The following is a 23,803-nucleotide window of genomic DNA, read 5'->3' as shown; positions in this document are numbered from 1 at the left end:
AACGATAGATCTAGATCAATTAACAAAGGTACTAAGCAACACCATCAGTTACTGCCATACAACTCACCAAATGCACTTCTTTCACATATGACCATGGTCACTCTATATCTCTATCACAAAATCACACACACACGGTTTAGTTTTTTATTTGTTTTTCACATCTAAAAATGTTTAGAGGGTTAAAATAACCTTGCAATTTGGTATATGGGTTTAATTTTGTTTCCATTTTGGTATTTGCAGTTGAGTTGGCTTTCATGGAGGATATTTGAAGCAGATGGGTAAAGATCACACATTATAGAAACAATTAGCAACAACTCATACATGCTAAATAAGGTGTAATTTGTTTTATTTTTGCAATATGTAGTTCATAATATTGTTTTTGTTTTTCGTATCTTGGGGTTATGAAGCATAACATGGAAAATATGAGTTTGAGTTTGAGTTTTTTATTTTTTTCAAAACAGATCTACAACATTTTAGTCATCTCAAATCAGAAATCTCTATTTTCTCTCCAATATATGGTCGATACATAAGAGCATGGTTATAGGTTATTTAACATGTTCGTATGATTGTATTAGTAGGATGTATATCTCCAATTTATATATATATATATATATATATATATATATATATATATATATATATATATATATATATATATATATATATATATATATATATATACTAGCCGTTTACCCGCGCTAAGCGACGGGTACGAATAGTTTTTTCAGAAATCAGTTTCTAAAGGCGATTAGCTCCTTTGTGCAAATAGTTTACTACATAAAATGATTATCAATAAAAGTTATTACAAACACGAAATGAGTAAGAAAAAAATGAATTTTTAGGATTGTTTACAAATGTGTACGAACATATGATTAATGAATAGTTTTCTTATGAGTAGTGTCCTTTGTTGATTAGTTACATAGTTGCCATGTTTTTTTATTTTAATTTTTTTTTTATCTTAGAACAATTTACACATGTATACACTACTTTAATCCTAAATTCACATCTTTTTACTTAAACCCCCAACCTCTTGCTAAAAGCAACTATATGTCAACTTCTAATACCGTTAGACCAAATACACTTTAATAGGGAGGGGGTACCGTTGCGGCAAGCAACAATTAGTTTTATTTATATCAACTTTCGTATTTCTAAGAACAATAATGTATTGATAAAAACTTACCATTGAAATAAAAATATACGACCATTAAGTTCAAAAGAAATACAAAAATTTCAGTTATGGTCTTGCAAGTTTTCTTTTTTTTTTTTTTTTTTTTTTGATCAATAGTTTTTGAAAATGTAAGTTGTTAGATTGGATCAATGTTATAAACAAAAATGTATATCAACATTATTTGTTTTATTTATATGGTTATTTATTTATAATCTATTAATAAGTATCATATGTATCAAATTAAAATTTTGAAACCAAACAACTTATAATTGATGATTGCAGTTGTGAGCCGTGTTTCAAAAGTTATTTAATTTCCATATTAATCTAAAAAGAAATATAATAAATAACATAACGAAATTATTAATAATATAGGTATATTTGAAACTTTTTGTATTTTTGAAAGATTTTTATCAGTTTAAATGAAACTAAAAAAATTATTTTATCCAAAAATCACTCTAACAATTAAATTTGAAACTCACAAAACGTTGGTAATATAGATGTAGAGAATTAGAGCGAAAAATTCATTTGAAAGCACGCAGATACACAATAGAATCAAAGGATTATGTCTAGTTATATTGTTTTTGAACTGTGACAAACAATAATAAAACAAATAAAAACCAACTTCCAACAAGTTACAAAGAGTATCAAACAAAAAACTTTACAAGAGAAAAAAACAACACTTAAGGTCAATTATGACATCACCATGTGAAATTACCAATATCAAATGAAACTCATAGCAACAGTAAGCATCATGAGAGAAAAAAACACCAATATAGCACTGAACTTTATTGTTTTCATCAAGCAACGTTCCTCCATGTCTACAAAAAAAGAACCATAGGTAGCACCAGAAAAAAAAAATATTCAAGGTTAGCAGCTGGTTAATTCAATCAACAATCAAGATTTAAAAAAAAAAAAAAAAAAACCCTTCTAAACTCCATTTTGCTCCATGTGGCTGATGATTTATTTTTTGTTTAGGTAAAAAAAAGTATATTTTTTTCATTTTAGTCCATATTTTAAGATTTCATTTTGGTTTAGGAAATATACGAATTAGGACTCTAAGCTTTGCAAGGTGCTGATGGCGTCAAATAGCAACCAACTTTTATACCTTTGTGAATCATAGATCCATTATTTGTCTTCAACCTGAAAAACCACTAATGGCTATATGAAGATGCAATCAACATTATGTACACACAATACAAATGTATGACCAACTCAATCGACTTGTATGACCATCAAAGAGTGATTAATGGCAAGAAAAGATAGTGTTCTACCTGATCAACTGATTTATCTTGTCTAATGTTTCCAATTGCTTTTTATCAATAACAAACTTTTCTTTTTGTGGAAACTATTGGTTGCAATGCTTGGCAAATGCTTTAGCTTTCTTTCAAAGTCTAGCAAAATCAATATTATTTTGCATTTATTAAACAAACCCAAGTGGGGTTATAGGTTAAAGACAAACATCTTAGGAAAAATGAATAATAATCACATCTTCATCAATCTAGTTATGAAGGAGGGAAAACTCATTTTCTAACCATTAGCTTCAGGAGGAGGGAAAAGTTTTGAATATGTATAAGAAATCACCAGAAACTGTTCTTACAACTGTTAGTCAACCACAGAGTTACCATTCTTGCAGAAAACAATCATATGAAGTGTTGGCCCTAATTAAACAAACATATATATCATAGTAGATTAAAAACCAAATAAACAAAAGGAAAAAGATACCTGATAAAAGTTTCATGTAGCAAATGAAAGACAATACCATCATCTATTTCCGATGGTGACACCCATGTTTGTGCATGGTTGGTTGAAGGCAACACCACTATCTTTTCTTCAAAGACCCAAAAAGAAAAAGATGTGTGAGATCTACAGGCTCAAATGAGGGGTGGATAATGAGAACTTAAAATAAGATTAGGAGAAGAAAAGCTGAGATCTTACAATGAGATAGGGATCTTCCTCTAAATCTGGAAAAAAAAACCAAAAAAAAAAAAACAAAAAAAAAAACAAAACAAATAAAAAAAAAACAAAAATGTACCTTTAGTCAAGATCATGTTTATGTCACATTTAGATCAAAGGGGACAAAATTTAAGAATTCTCTGTAGCAAAAAGTCATTAATATTATGATTTATTAGCAATAGCTTCTTATAAGAACAACAAAATTAACCTAATAACTAAAAACAAACAAAAGCTTACAAAAAATCGAGGCTTACCATCTTCATCTATTATGGTCCATTTCCACCATTGGCCTGCAATTATAATTCCATCATCAATAACATATTTTTAAAAATTAGTCAAGAATATCTATCTAACAACAAAACGGCAATTTTGATATATTATGACATAAAAAGAATAGGAAATTAGAACAAAATGCTGATAAAATACCATCTTCTCATCAAATATGAACTATCTGCTATCAAGATTATTACTGTAGCAAACATAACTTTCAAATTTAATATCATACCCAAATACCCTCTTATCATTTAATTTATCCACAATCTGCATCCAAATAACAAACTTTCAATATTAAAATCAGGATTTTCTTAAGCATAAAACATAGTATTTAATTATAATCCCATTGTATCTATTGATGGACCCCTGAAATATGCATCTACTTAGATTAAGAGTTGAGATAAGAGAAATGAGATCTATGTATATATGTAACAAATGTGTAGACTTGTCTGATTAAGTTTATGAAGTTAAAAAAAAAAAACATCACCTTAGGAGAAAAGAACAACATACTTGAGGTTCAAGCGACAATGTGAGTTGTATATCCAGATGGTCATAAAGAGATCATTTTGCTTGTTTTGTTCAGACACTTATTATATACCTAGCATCCAAATAACATACAAATTTAAAATTAGAGGAATATATACAACACACCATCTGTAGAATTTTTTTTTTTGCCATATTTAAAGCTAATGGGACCTGAATTGCATCACAATATAGGCATACAATCAACTTGCAAGTCTGTAACCATTACACAATATATTCTTGTTGACTTAGAAACAAAACTGAATAAAAACATTTGCAAATAGAATTAATTAGATTCAATCACGATACATTACCATTAAAAATTCAGACTTTCCTAGGATTCCAACTCAAAAATTGGATTTATTCAAACTTCTGTTGCAACATATATAAAACAAAATGAGCATATGTTGAGACAGGAGAGAGATACACGAAAAACTTAAAGCCCTTCTGTTTGATGTACCGTATCTAACAGTTCCATCTTAGATATCAGGGCTTTTATTTGAGTTTGTAGTTAACGAAGAACATGTGAAAGAAAGTAGAAGAAGAAATCAAGAAATAATCGAATCCGATAACCTCATATTTTGAGTGACGAATGCAGTCAAATTAAAAAATTGAACACCAAAACCTAACAAATCGGCCTTCGTTAACCATAACCCAACAAAGAAACAGACAAAAAATTGGAAAAACCACTAACCGAAACCAAACTAAGTCGAATTGCAGAAGAAATCGATGTAGGTTTCTACCTAGGAGTGAGAAAACGATTATGATCCATGGTGTAGAGTCGGTGCTTGTTGTGGTGACACTCGCTTCTCGGTGAAGATGATGGTGGACGAAATCTGCGATGTGTTGTGCCTTTTCATGAAAGCAGGAAGAACAGATAAGTAGAAGAGGTAATGGTGGTTGGGTGCGTTTAGGATTTGTGCATTTAGGAAGAACTGATTTAGGGTTTTAGTGAGTAATTGGATCAGGTCTTCGATGGGAGACGTTGGTGGAGACGATGAGAATTGGTTTGATGGCGGCTGTGTTTAGGAGATTAGGGTGAGTTCCGCGTGTAGTGTAGTGTAATTCGTATCCGTGTAACGTAATACGTATATGAGTTGTTATATGTTTAATACTATTGTATCTGATGTAATACATGTTGTACCTCTTAATTTTCAAGAAATGAGCAATATGTTTAATAATATAGTAAATATATATATATATATATATATATATATATATATATATATATATATATATATATATATATATATATATATATATATATATATATATATACTGTTAAGTTGGAGATACAAATCAAAATAGAGAAAAGAAGGTTACATTGTACATACAAGTATTTGTTAACCTCCTATCCCCTAAACGTTTCTATAATTTGATAATTTCTTTGGTAATTTTAGAGTTTATCTCAAGATTTATCGCCGTGTTCTATGGAAGTTGAGTCATTGGAGTCTATGGCGGCTACTAACACATGTATTTTATTTTAATGTTTGGTGCTTAATTTTGTTATAGTTCTTTTTATCAAACACCTAATCATAATTATGTTCTCCATTGAAATGATCTTTCGACTAACTTAAATTTTGTATAACAACACTGATATGGTATTTCTAATACACTAGTTTTTTATTTGTAACTCCTAGTCTATCGCATCTAAACCATACCTTACATGAAATGAACTTGATCGAGTATAATATAATTTTGATAAGCAAGAGCCTCGAACTCAAAGGGAACGATAGTGAATTAATATTATAATTTTTTCATCATAGGTTATACTAATAAAAGGAAGCAGTAAAAAGGGGTTTTTATTATAAAACCTCAATTAAATCAACAACTAAACTATCTAGATAATCTGAACAGAAACAAATCATTTCAGATACTTTGGTTTAGATTGGATTTCACCGCAAGACACTAGTCAACTACTAAGTATAACATATATTTATTTGTTAATCACTAATTTCTAGATCGACTAGTTTCTGGGTTTAGACAACTAATCCTTTGATTTTTAAGACTTTTAATTGCAATGATCAAGTGAACTAAATAATTATCCTAACAATCGGTGTTCAATTCATATCATGAGACTTGAATGACTAGCATCAAAGATTATGAATCTACTGAACACGAATGATCATCATATGTATTTTTATAGATTAAAATAATAAAATTTACTTTTTAACCTTAGTTTTGATCAAACACTAGTCATACAAATTTATAATTTATAAAATCATATGATTTAAGCACATCAAGCAAGATTGTGTATTTAAACCTAACAATACTCATCAATAACAGAAAATACTGAAACTTTAACACATAAGGATCATTTATCAAACAAACATGATAAATTAAATAAGAATAAATAATCCAAATAGCAAATTAATCCATAATCTCAATGATTCATCCAGTTTAACACAAAACAATAGGGATTTTGAATCCCTAAATCATAAAGTAAAACATACGAAAATCATAACGGAATGCGAATCATGGTCGGAACAACAAACCAAATGATTTATGGCATGAATCGACTCACTAATCCTTCAGATTTAGCTCCATGTCAGCTTAGCGGCCCTCCGACCGCCTTCGAGACCCTCAAAACAACACATCTGTGGTTTATTTGTATAGGGAACAAATTAGGGTTGAAGATATATCATTAGACTTAAATTTTGGCTTTATTTATAGGTTATAGAGACTCCACTGCGTGGAAAAAGGCTTTCCAGACCGTGGAATATGGAATCTTTACATCCATGAAATTTTCTAATTTTCCATGCCTATAAATGACTTTGTCACGGCGTGGGAACTGGGAATCCGAATTTTTCACAAACACGAAAGTCGTCTGAAATTTTGTCTAGCTTTCATAACATCTTGAATCTCATCAATCGGAGTTACGAGCCATGTGATATGGGCATAACAATGAAGAAAGGCCAGGGAATCCAACAACATCTTTCTTACGTCTTTTTTAGCTCTATTCTCTTCCTTTTACATCTTTACTCTTATTTTAATTGTAATTGAACATTTCAAAGCATCTTAAATATCATATACATTAAAATATAACATTTTCATCAAATATATTAGGAAGATAGCCTAAAATACATAGTTAAACAAGGCCATATCAAAATACCCACACTTATATTTTGATTGTCCTCAAGCAAACTAGAATCATTATGATTTCATTTTAATACCACCACATCAAAACTTTTTTTCACTAAATCATATAGAATAAACGAATTTCAATTCACCCATTATGTTTCACCTAAATGTATATATCTGTGTCTAAATCATAACTACTTCCCATGTTCTAAATACTAAGCATATATATCGAAAAATAACATAGAAAGAAAAATTACAATAAATTATCTCTTGGCATTTTGCCTTATTTTTCATTTTCTTCAAGATTTTCATACATTGATAGTTTTTATTCACTCAACAACTGTTACATTTTTTTTCCTATTTATTTTCTATTTTTCCCTTTTTCACAACTTTTTTCACTTTTTAATTTTTCTTTTTTCATAACTCACTTTTTTTCTCTAAACTAAAAACCTAAAAGAAAAACATATACTTAAGCTTAGAAACTAAACTCCAACCGTTATTAGTTAAATGTATTAGTCTAAAATGAAATGACTACATAAATTTTTCTGCATATATTTCACTACATGATGTAAAACATACTATGTCCCTCAAAGTACACAAATTTGCTTTTTTTTCTCATGATAACATTTCTCAAATAGCATCAAACTTTTATTCAGCCACCTTAAATACCCCTTCACTTTGACGTATCAGATCTGAAAACATCACCAAAGACAACAATAGTATTCGATGCTTCCTAATTAAATAAGCCAAAGCAAAATTGTGTTTGTTGATATTTTTTAACCTTAATTTATTGATTTTCAATTTTATTTTATGTAAAAAAAAGTAAACTCCAAAGCATAAAATCGGAGTATGTTGTGTTCTCGTTTCCCATTCTCGTTGTCTTTCTCTCTGTCCGGTTAATCCATCATCATCATCTCTCTCTCTCTCTCTCTCTCTCTCATGTTATATGTTTTTAGGGTTTTGTAGTTTTGGATGAGATTTTTTTACTCACAAATGGATAAACCAAATCAGATCAAGAAACTTTTGAGGGTTCAGATTTATGAATATATTTTTGAATATTAGGTGTGGTGAAGGCTAAACACCTTTTCACATAAGATCGTAAAGTGTAAAGTCATAATATTTGGTTTTTTTCTACACAAATAGCATTTTGTCCCCATTTGTTTAGTGAGATTATAATTTGTGTGGTGGTTCTTGGTTTTTACAGTTGCAAATGAAGTCAGGGAGTTCAATCAATAAGCATCTTACTGATATTATTATTATTATTATTTTTAATTTACATGTGTTTCTACAAAAAAATAAAAATAAAAAAAATAAAAAATAAAAAAAATATTTCAAACATTAATTAGGGTTGTCTAAATGATAAAATAGGATGTCTTTTTAGTCAACTCCATTAAAGAAAGTAAGGTATTTTAGGATTACGTCTAAAAATGGATGAGATGCACTTTCCATGAAAGCAAATTTTCCATCTAAAATATTTTATGATAATAATAGTTTTATATTTATGAAAATATTCATATTTTTCATATTTAGGTTGTTTAACTCAATTACCTAACAACTAAACTCATAAAAATAATAATATAATATTCATTCTATTTTCTCTAATTCAGACATTTTATGACCACTCCACATATATATATATATATATATATATATATATATATATATATATATATATATATATATATATATATATATATATATATATATATATATATATATATATATATATACACACGAAAAAGTTATAACTATAGAAAAGACCTATTATGAGTTGAATTTTCTATCATTTTTCATTATCTTTTAAGTATTTTTTTTTAAAAGTGAAATGCTATTAAAAAAACAACATATATTTCTTGATTATTTTATTATATCATTATACTTTCAGTTCTTATTAAAAATCTATTTTTTGATTTTTTTTTTTGACAATTTATAATGTTGTCCTTTGGATTTGCTTTAGTTGCTTATTGATACATTTACAAAGTATCATGTCTTTAGAAACTATTTGCCTCTAGAAATAAAATGTAACATCCTAAAATTCATGACAAAAAATTTCATTTTTAATATAACTAAAAGACATTTGTAACTTGGTTTACACATTGAAAAGCATTTCAAATAAAACATTTATCATAGTTCTTTCCTAGAAATCACATAATGCGGAAAACATAGTTGGATGCGCTGTAACCATCCCAAGCTCATTTATTTGAAAACTGGAGGTACCTAAAAGCAAAACTGAAAACTATAATCACGAAGCTTAGTGAGTTCCCCAAATACCACATACCATACGTATCAACATGTTGTCTAGCATAGCTGGGTGCTGGCCTACCCTGTCGGTCTCTTTCAACCGAATATTGTCTAGCATATAAGCACATAAGTCACATACTGTCATACATAACCATGAGCCATACATACATTAATGTATCATAATCAATAAAGATGTTATGTGCAGATAGATAGTCTTGCTATTATGTCACGAGCCACCACATGGTCTTTCTTGCCAAGCCAGGGGCCACCCCTAGGTCTTACAGACAAGTACCAAGAGCCACTTCCTGGTCTTCCATGCAAGCATCACAAAGACAACTAGCATGTATACTAGTCTACTTAGCTAATTAGTAGACATTGTGTCAGGAGCCACCTCCTGGTCTTTCATACATAATACCTAGGGTTAACCCTCAGGTCTTCCTATCATACATAATAGCATACAGTGTGTGCCAGGAGCCGCCTCTTAGCCTTTCATACAAGATGCCTAGTGTTAACCCCCGAGTCTTCCTACAATACATAAGCCAAATGGTTCGACATTGGTGCCTTCGACCCATACAAACAGTGAGGAGACTCACCTCGAATACAAAAGCTCCCCAGAAGAAATCCTTAGATGCTACCCTGTCGGCTTTCCGAGCTATCAATACCAGAACCAGATAAAATCTTAGTTAATAGGCCAAAACCCTCAAGTTTGGGCCACAGTCAAATTTGGTCAAAATTCAACGGAAGTCAAAGTCAACAAATCAAACTTTAGGCTGAGTACGCCCAACGTACTCAGCTCGTACGCATGGCGTAATTACCAACCAGAATCAGGACCCCATACGAGTACGTGCAGCGTACTCGAATGTACGCACGGCGTGCCTGACCAAATGGTACTTTTCCATTAAGTGCTTAATCTCTTAAGTCCTTTCATCCAACACTCAGATCTAGTCCCACAACATCAGTATATTTCATAAAGTTTCCACCTTTATGACTTTCCATGTCTAGAAAAGATCCAAAAGCTAAAACCGTAACTTATTAATCCATTAAGACATCATGATACTCTCATGGAAGGTATAGAAGGATCAAGATTACATTTTTATACATCCTAAAAGCTCCATAATGGATAAAGTTTCCAACTTTATCCATTAGAATGGTCCAAACAACCAAGATCTAGCCTTTAAGCATGAAATGGGACCAAAAGTGCATCTTTTTCAACTTAATCCATTAATTCCAAGTCTCCAACCTTCAGATCTGAATCATAATGATGTTTAGATGGATAAAGTTTCCAACTTTATCCATAACAAGGTCACAAACTTTCAAGATCTAAACTTTATGCACTAAAATGACCAAAAGCTCATAAAATCCAAAACTAGCTACATCTAACAAATGCATCATCAAGATTCAAACTTTATACCTCTAGGAGATAGATCAAGGTGAACAAAGTCTAGATCTACAAGCTCCAACGCAACCAACACTTCCACAAGAAGTTTCTTCTTCTCCAAGGTACACCATGCATAGTCCAAAGCACTTAAAATCACCTTCTTTTAGCTCACAATGCTCATCTAAGGTTAGCGATGGCAAAAAAAAAAGCCCGAACCCCACGGGGAAACTAGAAACCCGATCATTTCGGATCGGGTAACGGGTCGTTATCAGGTTTTTTATCGGGGCAGAGTGTGTTATCCTCGCCCCAACCCGCCCCGCCCAGATTATATATATATATATATATATATATATATATATATATATATATATAATGTTCGAAACATTTTGATGTTAATTACACGCGTTCAAAGATAAAATACTTGTTGTGGACAATCTTTTTAGTTATTAACAATCTTGTGTGAATGATCATTTTTTTTTTATGTTTTGACGTATTCAATTAAACTTAAATCAAATAATGTTTAATATAACGTCCAGTTTATTTTATTAAAGTGATGCTTAATATTTTTAATTTAAAAGAGATTCTAGAACATGTATTTTTTAAAAGATATCGGGGTACCCTAAAACGGAATAAAGATTCTATTATGAATTGTTGTAAACTCGATAAGATACCCGAAACCCAACAGGAAAACCCAAACCCAATGGGGCGCCTCGATAAGATACTCGAAAGATATTGGGGCGGGTTTGGGCAACCATGGCCCGCCCCGAACCCCTCCTGTTGCCATTCCTATCTAAGTTTAGGGTTTCATGAAAGGCTGTTGGAGGGGTGGAGGCTGAGAATGGAATGAGTTTGGGAGGGAGCTAAGGAGCTTAAATAAGGCTTAACCCATGAAAATAGGGTTTGGGCATTGATTGCGTACACCCAACCTATACCTGGTATGCCCAACGTACTTATGATTCCATTAGTACGCCTAACGTACACCTTTTTGTACGCCCAGCGTACTTAGCTTGGCCCGAAACCACCAAAACTTCAAATGGTCATAACTTCTTCGTTCTAATTAACTCCGTTTTCGACGTTCTTTATATCCACGGAAAGGTGTTGATGATCTCTACAATCCTATCTAATTACTTTTGACTTAAAACACATCGAACTAAAATACATAATTCATAAAAGAAGTGTGAAACCCTACATTCCAATTTTACCCCTTTGACTCCAAAGTGCAAACTGAACTATTCGGTCACATATCTACATTACCCACATCCAAATGGACCTAAATATTACCTTTTCAAAATCCCTAATCCACAAGATGACCGCTTTTCGGGCCACAACCTCGAATTAGGAATTGATTCGGAACTAGCGTTACATAAAAATTTCCGGAAATATTATTGGCATCTAACATGGACAAACGGCTAGTGTGTGTGTGTGTGTGTCTATATATATATATATATATATATATATATATATATATATATATATATATATATACACACGGAAAAGTTTAATAGAGAACTATTATTAATCAACGAACCAAGGAACCAATCCAAAGCGTCGGAATTTGAAACGATCAACGTCAAATGGAAGAGTTGTAAACTTTTATAATAACCGCACATATACCGGATTCTAACAAAACTCACTTCCTTTTTTTCATTTAAATTTTTTTTAGGCCAAGTTTTTTATCGAAAAAAAAACCGAATATACCGTTGTTCACGATTTTTCGTCCTCTTTCGTTAGAGATCAATGATGATATATATAAAAAACGAACTTTTTTTTTCTTCGAAAAAACCCCGCTTAATTTTCTTAGTTTTTTCAATATTTAAGTTTATTTTTATCGAAAAAAAAAAAAAAACTAATTATACCAAAAATATTAATTTTTTGTACTTTACTAAAAAACATCAACACCGACTAAAAAAAACATCGAACAGTGTAGATTCACATTGTGAATCTAAACTGTAAATATTTCAATTTTTAACATTCACAATATGAAAAATCTCGAACAGTTCAGATTCATATTGTGAATATGAATTACAATTATGTACACTGTGAATCTGAAAAGGTTCCAAAAAAAAAAAAAAAAAAAAAAAAAACTCGATCAGTGTAGGTTCACACTGTGAATCTAAACTGTAAATATTTCAAATTTTAACATTCACAATGTGAAAAAGTTTCGATAAGTTCAAATTCACACTATGAATCTGACTTATTATTATGCACACCGTGAATTTGAAGAGATTCACAATGTGAATCTGAACTGAAATATCGTTTTTTTAACATGAAAATGAGTCTATGTTTAAAAAGTACAAAAAAATATGAATTTTAATATTTTTACTAATTTTAATTTCTACAAAAAAACAGACCATTATTTTTTTCATCGAAGAAAATTAAGTGGGTTTTTTTCGAAAAAAAAATCGTTTTTTATATATCATCATTGATCTCTATGGAAAGAAGGCGAAAAATATTGAACAACATATTCGGTTTTTTTTTTCGATAAAAAACATCGCCTAAATTTTTTTTAAAAGAAAAATGTGTTAAGTTTTTTTATGAAAGGTGGATTTTTTGGTATAATCTGGTGTGTGTGGGGTCCAATGTAAAAGTGTACGTCTATTTTCTTACCCATTGATCGTTATGATTTTCGATGCTCACAATTGGTTTTTTGGTTAATTATAATCCCTATTGAACTCACCATATATATATATATATATATATATATATATATATATATATATATATATATATATATATATATATATATATATATATATAGAGAGAGAGAGAGAGAGAGAGAGAGAGAGAGAGAGAGAGAGAGAGAGAGAGAGAGAGAGAGAGAGAGAGAGAGATAACGATGAAACTTAAAGAGTGCAGCCTTACCCCTACTAAAGAGGGTTGCATTCTTTGTGTGCGTATACCCATTTCTATTAATTTTTATTTACAATAAACTTTATATAAATATCTCTTTGTGACAAGTATGTATCATGTTAACCGTCTTTAATGGCTCTTAAGCATTTCTCGGTGGTCCTACTTCTCTCTGCTTTGGGTATGTATCATGTGTTTTTTGCTTCAATACATCCGCTTTTCTTAATAATAACATTTCATGGTATTTCTTATACAGGTGTTGATGCAGCAGTTTTTACATTCGAAAACAGATGTGCCATGACCATATGGCCTGGGATCCAACCGTCTGCTGGCCGACCCTTACTCATGAATGGTGGTCTTGAGCTTCAACCTCTAGAAACAACGAATGTGACAGCTCCAATAGGATGGTCAGGACGCTTTTGGGGCCGAAGCGGATGCACCTTCAATAATCATGGTGAGGGAACATGCGAAACTGGAGACTGCGGAAATGGTCTTTACTGCAACGGTGCTGGGGGACAACCCCCAGCTTCGCTAGCTGAGTTCACCCTCGATAGCCCTTTAGATTTTTATGATGTGAGCCTCGTGGATGGATACAACTTGCCCTTATCGGTATTCCCATATGATGACTCGCGAGTTTGCCCCAGCATTAGGTGTGACACTGACTTGAACCTACACTGCCCTTCTAATCTACAAGTCAAAGGGAATCATGGAGAGACGGTGGCCTGCAAGAGCGGATGCACAGCTTTCCAGTCGCCTGAATATTGTTGCACTGGTCACTTCCAGGATCCTAATATATGCAAGCCCACGAAATACTCGGAATATTTCAAGCATGGTTGCCCTACTGCTTACAGCTATGCTTTTGATGACGGATCAAGTACTTTTACTTGCCGAGAAGCCAATTATATGATCATATTCTGTTAAAACTTTTTGGAAAGAATAGAATAAATATATGCCTCGAAAACGAGCGATATAGTACTTTATAAGACCATGTAACATATCTATAATTCCTTACTGTGAAGATTATAGGAATAAACGGAGTGACTTATGGACAATGGTTGCTATGTATGGCCACTAATAATTTTATAGTTATACAACATGATCTTAATAACACAAGATCATGTGTCTTAGTGTCACAGAGCTTGTGTCAAGGAAAATGAAATGGGCGGAAGATTAGGGTCAAAAGCTATCATGACATAGATATAGAATGTAATCTTGTACTTAGGGTTTCATATATGCTCAAGAGTCAAGACAAGCACAATAAAACTAATATTCATCCGTCCAAAATTATTTTCCACCTTATTATTTTAGTTTTTTCCAAAATTATTGTCCATTATCAAAATTAGATATACAATTTACAATATTACCTTACATTTAATAAAGTAATCTAGAATAATTAGAAATGCACATTACCTACGGTTTTCAGAAAAAGGGTCATTTTACAAAAAATAAAAAAATAAAAAAAAAAATAATAATTATTCTTTTTTCTTAATATGCTATAACCATCAAACATAGCGCCGGATTCCAGCAAAGACTTCGATTTAGAATGCATGCTGAAGAATTGTTTAGGCCAATTCTAGGAGGAAAGATAGAAGTATTGTCCGCAACAACTATTAGCTTTACAAAAAATTAAGTCAATGAATAAATAATATTTATCTATGATAGATATATGTTATTAATCAATATAAATAAAAAATTAGATAATATATTTATTTATTATTTAACAACAAGTTAAATAAAAGAGTTTAGTATAAAAATAAATAAAAATAATTATTAATTAATATTATTTTAAAAGGTTTTAATAAATTGTTGACTAAAGTAATTGAGTTTGAGTTTGAGTAATCATAGGTGGTGTTTGTTTTTATAAAAACTTCTTCAAATCTCTTATTGCTTTGCGGCGCAACACACGCGTAATACTTTTTGTCCCGCAACAGTTTGTTTTTCGGAAGTTTTTGGAGCTTAAAACCTTTGCCCATGTACTTGTAACGCCCTGTTCTAAAATATTCGTTTATGGAATTTCAGAGGCTAAGGCCAGGGGCGTTTTAGTCCTTTATTAAATTTGGAGTTATTGTTGAGAAGTTTTCGAGTCGGGTTGTGTTGTTAGAAACGTAGGATTTCTCGTCACCTTTCCGTGGATATAAAGTTCATTAGAATCGGATCTAGAATGAAGGAGTTATGACACTTTAAAGACTTGGCAAGAATGGCCCTTATAGAGAAAAGTTTGCATAGAAGACCATTCATGCGTGTTGGGGTGTACATGTTTAGCTGAGTACGCCCAGCGTAAGGCTGGTGTACGCCCAGCGTAAAGGGACAAAAGATCGCGGGTCTTATAGGCGTACGCCCGGCGTACGGGAGTTACGCCCAGCGTACCCTAACAGCTTAAAAACCCTAATTCCTGGGCAAGCACTATATAAAGGACATTATAGCTCCAACCCTAGCCCCCATGTCAGCCTCCCCAACCTCAGAGGAAACCCTAGAACATCCATATCTTCATTTTACGAGATCTTGACCTTGGAGAACCCATTTTGGTGGATTAAAGCTTGGAAGCAAAGAGAAGAAGGTTGGCAAGGAGGAACCTTTGAAGCTAGAGCTTGTAGATCTGGGATAAGTGCTTCATTTTGGACCTCTGCAAGGTAAAAAGTCTTGAGCTTGATGATTAACCTCTTAGATCTCCTTAGTACAAGTTTATGGACCTTTTTGGTCCCAAGATTGAGACTTTATGACTTAAGCTCGTTTCTAAGACCAGGGTTGCCTCCCTTAGAGTTATATAAGTCCCATAAGCAGTAAAGTTCTGATCTTTATGGTCCCAATGAGTTCATGCATAAGTTAAGACCTTTTTTCATGGAATTAGAATATGGGTTCTGGAGTTGGGAGTTATGTAAGTCATGGAAGCCATAAAGCAAGCAACTTTATGGATTAGGGAATGGAATAAGACCTAGATCTAAGTTTATGGCTCTTGAGTTGGAGTATTAAGTGCTTAATGGAAAGTGTCTTAACAGAATGAGTACGCCGAGCGTAATTGCAAGTACGCCCCACGTACTCTCTACAGGTCAGTACACTAAGCATACATCAGAGTACGCCCGGCGTAACGCAGTCAGTTGGGCTTATTGCATTTTGGGCCTCGGTGTGGGCTGAGTTGAGTCTTAGGGTCCTTGGGCCTTAATGGGCCATCAGAATTCAGTTATTAAGTACCAAAGATTAAGCATTGGGCTTGAGTAAGGTCCAGTAAAGGGCTTTGGGCCCAATGGAGCAAATTGGGCCATTAGTGGGCCTTTAGTGGGGCAATGGATGGGCTTAGAAGGAATTGAGGGTTTTTGGGCCATGATGCGATCATACCATAACAGGGGTAAAATTGTCATTTTACCCATAGGAGAATCCCTATTCTGATTTAGTATTTTATTTCCCGTGATAGCTGGAAAGCACCCGGAGCAGCAGTTAGGGATTTCTCATTCAGGAGTTCAACAGTTAGCATCACAAGGTGAGTTTCCTTCCAGTAGGAACGGGTCTAAGGCCACAATGTCGGTCCGTTTAGTTAGCAGTAGTTTCCGGACTTCGATCCGATGCAGTAGTTAGTATGTTTGATGCCTTCGTGGCTCAGACAGGATTTATGTGTTATGTGTTCTGGGCTACGACCCGATGTAGTATACAGTATATGTGTGTTCATGCTAGTTGATATGTTTATGTTATGCTTTGTTCAGTTGAGTTCCGGACTTCGGTCCGATACAGTTAGTCCGGACTCCGGTCCGATGTAGGGGACAAGGTCCCAGTTAGTTTCCGGACTTTGGTCCGATGCAGGGGGCAAGGCCCCAGTTAGTCCGGACTTCGGTCCGATGCAGGGGACAAGGTCCTAGTCAGTTTCCAGACTTCGGTCCGATGCAAGGAGCAAGGCCCGAGTTTAGAGATGCACACAAAAACCGGTTTCACTATTCAAAACCGGATTGGGTCAAAACCGGTTTTGACCCAACCGGATCGGATCGGATTTAAAACCGGATTTTCAATCGGATCCTAATCCTATATTCCAAATCGGATTTGATACCGGATCGTAAACCGGATTCGCTAAAAACCGGATCCAAATCCGCCCCAAAATCCGATTAAAACCCACTAAAATCGGTTTAAACCGGTTTCAAATCGGATTAGAATCGGATTCGGATTTTGGTTAGAACCGGATTGGATTTTGACCGGATTCGGATCGGATTTTGACTGGATCGGATTTTTGATGACGTAAGCGAAACCGGATCGGATTCGGATCCGGATCGGATCGGATCGGATTCGGGTTTTGTGCATCTCTACCCGAGTTAGTTCGGGCCTCGGTCCGATGTAGTGGTCAAGGCCCAGTATGTGCTTTATATGTTATTGTATGGTATGTGGTAGATTGGGGGAGCTCACTAAGCTTTGTGCTTATGGTTTTAGTTTTTGGTTTCAGGTAATCAATTTTTAAAAGAGGAGTTCGGCGAGGTTGCAGTGCACACACCATTGTCAGCTAGCCTGGGAGTGTTCTATTCTGATAATGAGATTATGTTTTGAATTAGAAACTAAAAAATTATGTTATGACTTATGATAATATTTTTATAAATATGGTTTTAGTAATGTTATAAAAGAAATTTTCAGTCGTGATTTTTGGGTCGTTACAAGTTGGTGTCAGAGCCTTGGTTTGAGGGATTCGGACATACTTGAGAGTGTGTCTGGACTCAAACTAAGGAAACGGGAAAAAGGTTTTCAAAAGAAAAAACAATTTCGAAAGGAATTTTTGGTAAAAAGGAGTTTGAGAAAAGAAAAGAGTTTTAGAAAAAGCGAAAAGAATATTTAGAAAGAGAATAACTTGAAAAGAGAAAAAGGGTGTGATGCATGCAATCAGCCGAGCTCAAGTAAGTACTTCCAAATTACCTATACAAGTTTATGATCATCAGTTTCAGTTTAAGTTTTAATTCCAGTTTCAGTTTTAGTAGAACAGCATGCTGGTATAGGACTAAGGATCTAGGAGGATGCCTTATGTGCCTGCTTTATGTGTTTCAACTTGATAAGAATTGCATGCTAGTATTAAGTAGACAGTAGTAGGACAGCCTGTGTACGTTATGTCTAATAGTATGAGCTTAGCATTGTATGCTAGTACAGTTTCTTATTATGAGAATAGTTCTGCATGAGTATGTTTCTTTTATCTGAATGTTGCTTGCTTTGTGCTTTGTGGGACTCTAAGTGATGGGAGTTAGCCATTAGGTGAATACGTCACATCATATGTGATAAGGGTTGAATAATCTCAGAGTGCTGAATTTGGCCCTACTGCGTAGCTCTCGTTTGAGTCTAACCATTATAGGGACGAGTCTTTTACTCGAAGGATTATCCGTGCCTCATTGTATGTGATGGTATGCAGGTGGTGGCTAATTGGCATTACGAGGAGGCCTTCAACAGTTGAGGACTGGTTTGGGTGGAGTCAGAGGTTCCCTAGGGCAATCCTAGGATGAGAGTAGCAAAGATTAGCAGTAGAGAAAAGGGACTTGGTGGAGTTGAGGTAACTCTTGAGGAAAGTACAAATAGATGTGGAAGGTATTATGGGCCTGTACTATTGAAAGCAAAGGATCCATACTCGATTCAAGAGGGGCCGAGGAAAAACCAGGGAACTAGTAGAAGGTGTGAGATGTCCCTCAGCAGCGGTGTGTATTAGTCAGTAATGTGTTATGTTTTCAGCATGGTGACGTTGCGCGAGATACCAGTTGGCAGTTCAGGTGCCAGGGAGAGATCTGGCTTAGGTTCTAGAGCCGGGAAGCTTACAAATCATATGAGGGATTTCATTTCCACAGAGATCGTGCGCAACATCATTGATCAGACTCCAATGATTTTTCGTTCAGTTAGGGAGGCCACTATGGAGCTTTTGGACAGTCATCTTAAGGCCTTAGGGTCGGGATAGTTTCAGGGCAGTTTGGGGCTCGTATAGAGCCCGATTCTTATGGAGTTCAGGGATCTATCAGGGAGGGACCTCTGCAGGATTGGATAGTCAGGGAGGTTTCGCGAGCCATTTGCAAGGAGCTGCCCGACGTTGTCATGAGGGTCACTGATAGGTTGACCGCAAAGCTCCAAGATCGAACAACGGTTATTCAGACGATGGATGGGGTTGTTGAGGTAACGCATGAGCAAGATTTGGGCAGGAAGTCGGAAAGGAAGAGGAAAACGGATGAGACTTAGGTAGCCACAGGTACGGGCAAGAGGCCCAAGGGGTCGGATTCGAGATCGAGGGACTACTAGAGCCGCAGTCGATGCGGGAAGTGTGGTAGGACACACGAGGGTGCGTGCAGGCATAGGAGTGGTGGTGATGGTGGATGTTTCAAGTGTGGCCGGATGGGCCATTTTAGCAGAGATTCTATTGTTACCATCTCCCAGGGACTTGACCCGATATGTATCAATTGCAGTCAGAGGGGCTACAAGAAGGCCCACTGTTCGAGTTTGTTTACAGCAGGGCGGGTACCAGCTTCTGCCCCTGGGACTTCGAGAGTCACCAGCAGACATCAGGTTCGGGCAAGGGCGCCTACGTCTCGAAGCCGAGTATTCCAGTTGATTTTCATCAAGGATTCTAGCAACACTAAATGATGGGGGTACATATATTTTACCTTCCTGTCAACTATTATTCATGATATTATTGTTATGTTACGGCATTGAAATCAATAAGCATATGTGTTGGGGTATTATATTACTTGCCTATGGTTAAGTGATATGCCATTTGCATACCTTGGGATTAGAATGGTGAATTGGAGGTCATCCCCTCTAGGGTAGGTTACTTTGGATACATTAACTGTAGCATGTATGTGTAAGATTCAGTAGTGCGTCACTACTTGCGGAAGGTGTTAGTCGGGTAATGATCAGTTATATTCTCAGTAGTGACAATCCAGAGTTTCTAGTGGAGTAGCTAGCAGTCGATAAGGAAGTGGGTCTGAGATGTTCACCCTAAGCACAGGTTCTCGGGATGCAATTATTAAAACAGGTACAGTTAAGGATTGAAGGGTTCCCGGTTAGTTAGCAAGAATGATTCGGATCTGGTAAAGGTAAGATGGAGCGCCATCAGAGGTAAACGTGGGCGAGCAGCAAATTGCCCTTTTTATGGAAGGAAGGTTAGGGAATCCTTTTGACCAGTAAGCAGTAAGGAGTTAGCCGGATCCAAGTGGGGGAGAAACCTCCGAGTATACAAGGGTAAGAGTATGCAGATCCATAATAGATTAATAGGTATGCGGCCTCTGAGAAGAAAAGATAGTAGCAGAGATTGATGGATTGAGGAGTTTAGGATTGGGAGTTTGAGGATCTCCCCAACAGATAGTTCATGTATTCGAGATGGTTAGTAGCTGGTTGGGAATCCAGGTTGGAGGACCACCTATAGGACTCTAGTAAGTTGGGATGAGGATCTTGAGAACAGTTAGCAAGAGATGCTTTCGTGTTAGTAGTTAGTAGCAGAGACATCATGAAGAGCATGGTAGAGCAGCGGGAAAGCCACAACATTTTTCTAGCAGTCAGATAGTAGCAGTAGTGTTGTAAGTCTACGGGGGTAGCCATAGCATACACTAGCAGTCAGGTAGTAGTAGTAGTGTTGTAAGTCTGTGTGGGTAGCCATAGCATACACTAGTAGTCAGATAGCAGTAGTGTTGTAAGTCTGCGGGGGTAGCCATAGCAGTCACTAGTAGCCAGATAGTACTAGGGAGTTGTAAGCCTGAGGATGTAGCCATAGCATTCATCAGGTCAATAGTCAGCATGAGCGCGTTGTTTGAATGCAGGGGAAGCAGTAGTACCCACCAGTTCGGGTGTAGTAGTAAGGATATGGGAATCCATAGGTTAGATTTCAGATTTCCCAAATGGTTCAGTTATGGTTAAGTCGGCGATTCAACAGTTGGATCGTCTCCACAGTTATGAGATCAGGGAAGAAGTGGGCTATTTGGGTTCATGTATGTTAAGGGCTACCGTTAGTCTAGGAGCCATAATTTTTAGTCCTGGATATGATGATGTCAGGATGCCATGTTTGGACCTGATCGGTGGATCGGAAGGTTGATAGAGCCGCAGTGACAGGATAACTAGTGGAAACTAGTTCCAGAGAAAGATTTTGTTGAGGAGTCATGGGAGCGACTAAGTGGGGAGTCCTTGGACTCCACAATTGAGTTGAAACTCAATGTTGCAGATAATCGACGAATGATTGGAGACCAGGAAGGTTTCGAGATATTTTGGGAAGCAGCCATATAGTAGTTCAGTGTTTCAGGCAGGTTAGTGTTTCAGGAAGTTCAGTATTGTAGGCAAATCAGTGTTTCAGGTAGTTGCAGTGTGATGGCCAGTATTAGTAATTGTGTTGGAATGCAAGTGCTAATGGTATAGTTGGTCAATTTGAAATGACAAATCCCTCTCAGCAGGACCAGTTGAGTCATCTGCCACGTATAGGTGATCTTCAAGGATAATTAGGCAGGTAAACTTTCTTTCATGATGGAAGACTCGAGTTATGGGAAGTCGAGTAGTCAGATGAGAGATAAGCAGGCTGGTTCCAGCATCATCGATTTAGTATGGGTGATAGAGTGGATAGAATGGTTATAGATAGTCAAAGTATCTTTAGAAGTCGCTGGAAGCGACTAGGAGATTACGATGGGGTGTAGTGATCGGTGGGAGCCCGGTAATCCAGTTATTGGCAGATTAGTTGGACCACGGTGGTCTCAGTGCATCCGGTAGGAGGATGAGGGGCAACAAAATTTTCAGTCAGAGGCAGCAAGTTGACAGAGAGTGCCACATATCTCGTAGAAGGGTTGGATCATCTTAGAGTGGAGGGTTTGGCCTTGCTGCGCAGCGCTCGTATGAGTCTTAACCGTTGCAGGAATGAATCTTTCACTAGAAGAATTGTCTGATCCATTCGCTGGAACGGGTGCTCAGCACTAAGTTATGGAAATGAGAAGCATTTAGTATGTTCCAGCAGTAGTGACCATCACTGAGAGTGGCTGGAGTGATGGACAAAAGGGTTAGAGTCACCAGGAAGGGTGTGGGAGGCGGATTGCAGGTCAGTTGACCATAGAGGTCTTCGAGGATGAAGTCTAGTTTAAGTGGGAGAGAGTTGTAACGCCCTGTTCTAAAATATTCATTTATTGAATTTCAGAGGCCAAGGCCAGGGGCGTTTTAGTCCTTTATTAAATTTGGAGTTATTGTTGAGAAGTTTTCGGGCCGTGTTGTGTTGTTAGAAACGTAGGGTTTCTAGTCACTTTTCCATGGATACAAAGTTCATTAGAATCGGATCTAGAATGAAGGAGTTATGACACTTTGAAGACTTGGCAAGAATAACCCTTATAGAGAAAAGTTTGCATAGAAGATCATTCATGCGTGTTGGGGTGTGCGTGTTTAACTAAGTACACCCAACGTAAGGCTGGTGTACGCCCAGCGTAAAGGGACAAAAGATCGCGGGTCTTATAGGCGTATGCCCGACGTACGGGAGTTACGCCCAGCATACGCTAACAGCTTAAAAACCCTAATTCCTAGGCAAGCACTATATAAAGGACATTATAGCTCCAACCCTAGCCCCCATATCAGCCTCCCCAACCTCAGAGGAAACCCTAGAACGTCCCTATCTTCATTTTATGAGATCTTGACCTTGGAGAACCCATTTTGGTGGATTAAAGCTTGGAAGCAAAGAGAAGAAGGTTGGCAAGGATGAACCTTTGAAGCTAGAGCTTGTAGATCTGGGATAAGTGCTTCATTTTGGACCTCTGCAAGGTAAAAAGTCTTGAGCTTGATGATTAACCTCTTAGATCTCCTTAGTACAAGTTTATGGACTTTTTTGGTCCCAAGATTGAGACTTTATGACTTAAGCTCGTTTCTAAGACCAGGGTTGCCTCCCTTAGAGTCATATGAGTCCCATAAGAAGTAAAGTTCCGATCTTTATGATCCCAATGAGTTCATGCATGAGTTAAGACCATCTTTCATGGAATTAGAATATGGGTTCTGGAGTTGGGACTTATGTATGTCATGGAAGCCATAAAGCAAGCAACTTTATGGATTAGGGAATGGAATAAGACCTAGATCTAAGTTTATGGCTCTTGAGTCGGAGTATTAAGTGCTTAATGGAAAGTGTCTTAACAGAATGAGTACGCCAAGCGTAATTTCAGGTACGCTATGCGTACTCTCTAGCAGTTCAGTACACTAAGCTTACATCAGAGTACACCCCGTGTAAAGCAGTCAATTGGGCTTATTGCATTTTGGGCCTCGATGTGGGCTGAGTTGAGACTTACGGTCCTTAGGCCTTACTGGGCCATTAGAATTCAGTTATTAAGGACCAAACATTAAGCATTGGGCTTGAGTAAGGTCCAATAAAGGGCTTTGGGCCCAATGGAGCAAATTGGGCC

The 23,803-nt window shown here is 35.6% G+C and overlaps 2 protein-coding genes across 21 annotated transcripts; one reads left to right on the top strand and one right to left on the bottom strand.

Moving 5' to 3' along the window:
• Positions 1-1,717: 1,717 nt before the first annotated feature.
• On the bottom strand, positions 1,718-5,005 carry LOC145006090 (uncharacterized). 20 transcript variants are annotated; one of them, XM_078965187.1, is made up of 8 exons: positions 4,660-5,003; positions 3,882-3,992; positions 3,627-3,661; positions 3,376-3,411; positions 3,104-3,129; positions 2,891-2,991; positions 2,274-2,308; positions 1,718-1,986 (listed from the first exon to the last, which is right to left on the bottom strand). In XM_078965187.1, exons 3-8 carry the CDS (start codon positions 3,643-3,645, stop codon positions 1,889-1,891), a joined length of 315 nt encoding a protein of 104 aa, XP_078821313.1. In that variant the 5' UTR covers positions 3,646-3,661; positions 3,882-3,992; positions 4,660-5,003; the 3' UTR covers positions 1,718-1,888. The 20 variants fall into 20 exon arrangements, 6 of the variants coding, with proteins under 6 accessions (XP_078821313.1, XP_078821311.1, XP_078821310.1 ...); XM_078965185.1 differs by lacking the exon at positions 2,274-2,308 and having other exon boundaries at positions 3,905-3,992; positions 4,611-5,005; XM_078965184.1 differs by lacking the exon at positions 2,274-2,308 and having other exon boundaries at positions 4,611-5,004.
• An 8,593-nt stretch (positions 5,006-13,598) lies between these two features.
• Positions 13,599-14,576, top strand: LOC145005316 (thaumatin-like protein). Its single transcript, XM_078964396.1, has 2 exons — positions 13,599-13,644; positions 13,720-14,576. The coding sequence occupies exons 1-2, from the start codon at positions 13,599-13,601 to the stop codon at positions 14,382-14,384; spliced, it is 711 nt and encodes a 236-aa protein (XP_078820522.1). The 3' UTR covers positions 14,385-14,576.
• The last annotated feature ends 9,227 nt before the right edge of the window (positions 14,577-23,803 follow it).

This window comes from Lactuca saligna, chromosome 7 (genome assembly GCF_052625555.1).
Source record: "Lactuca saligna cultivar CGN05327 chromosome 7, ASM5262555v1, whole genome shotgun sequence".
Lineage (NCBI taxonomy): Eukaryota > Viridiplantae > Streptophyta > Magnoliopsida > Asterales > Asteraceae > Lactuca > Lactuca saligna.
This window is presented reverse-complemented; position numbering and strand designations above follow the sequence as displayed.

Bases quoted from the DNA above. Each gene is read 5' to 3' on its own strand.
- LOC145006090 (XM_078965185.1), bottom strand. The intron at 3,130-3,375 runs GTAAGCCTCGAT...TTTTTTTTCCAG, and splicing joins GACCATAATAGATGAAGATG to ATTTAGAGGAAGATCCCTAT. The intron at 1,987-2,890 runs GTATCTTTTTCC...CTTTTTTTGTAG, and splicing joins CTACATGAAACTTTTATCAG to ACATGGAGGAACGTTGCTTG.
- LOC145005316 (XM_078964396.1), top strand. From the start codon at position 13,599: ATGGCTCTTAAGCATTTCTCGGTGGTCCTACTTCTCTCTGCTTTGG. The intron at 13,645-13,719 runs GTATGTATCATG...TTTCTTATACAG, and splicing joins CCTACTTCTCTCTGCTTTGG to GTGTTGATGCAGCAGTTTTT.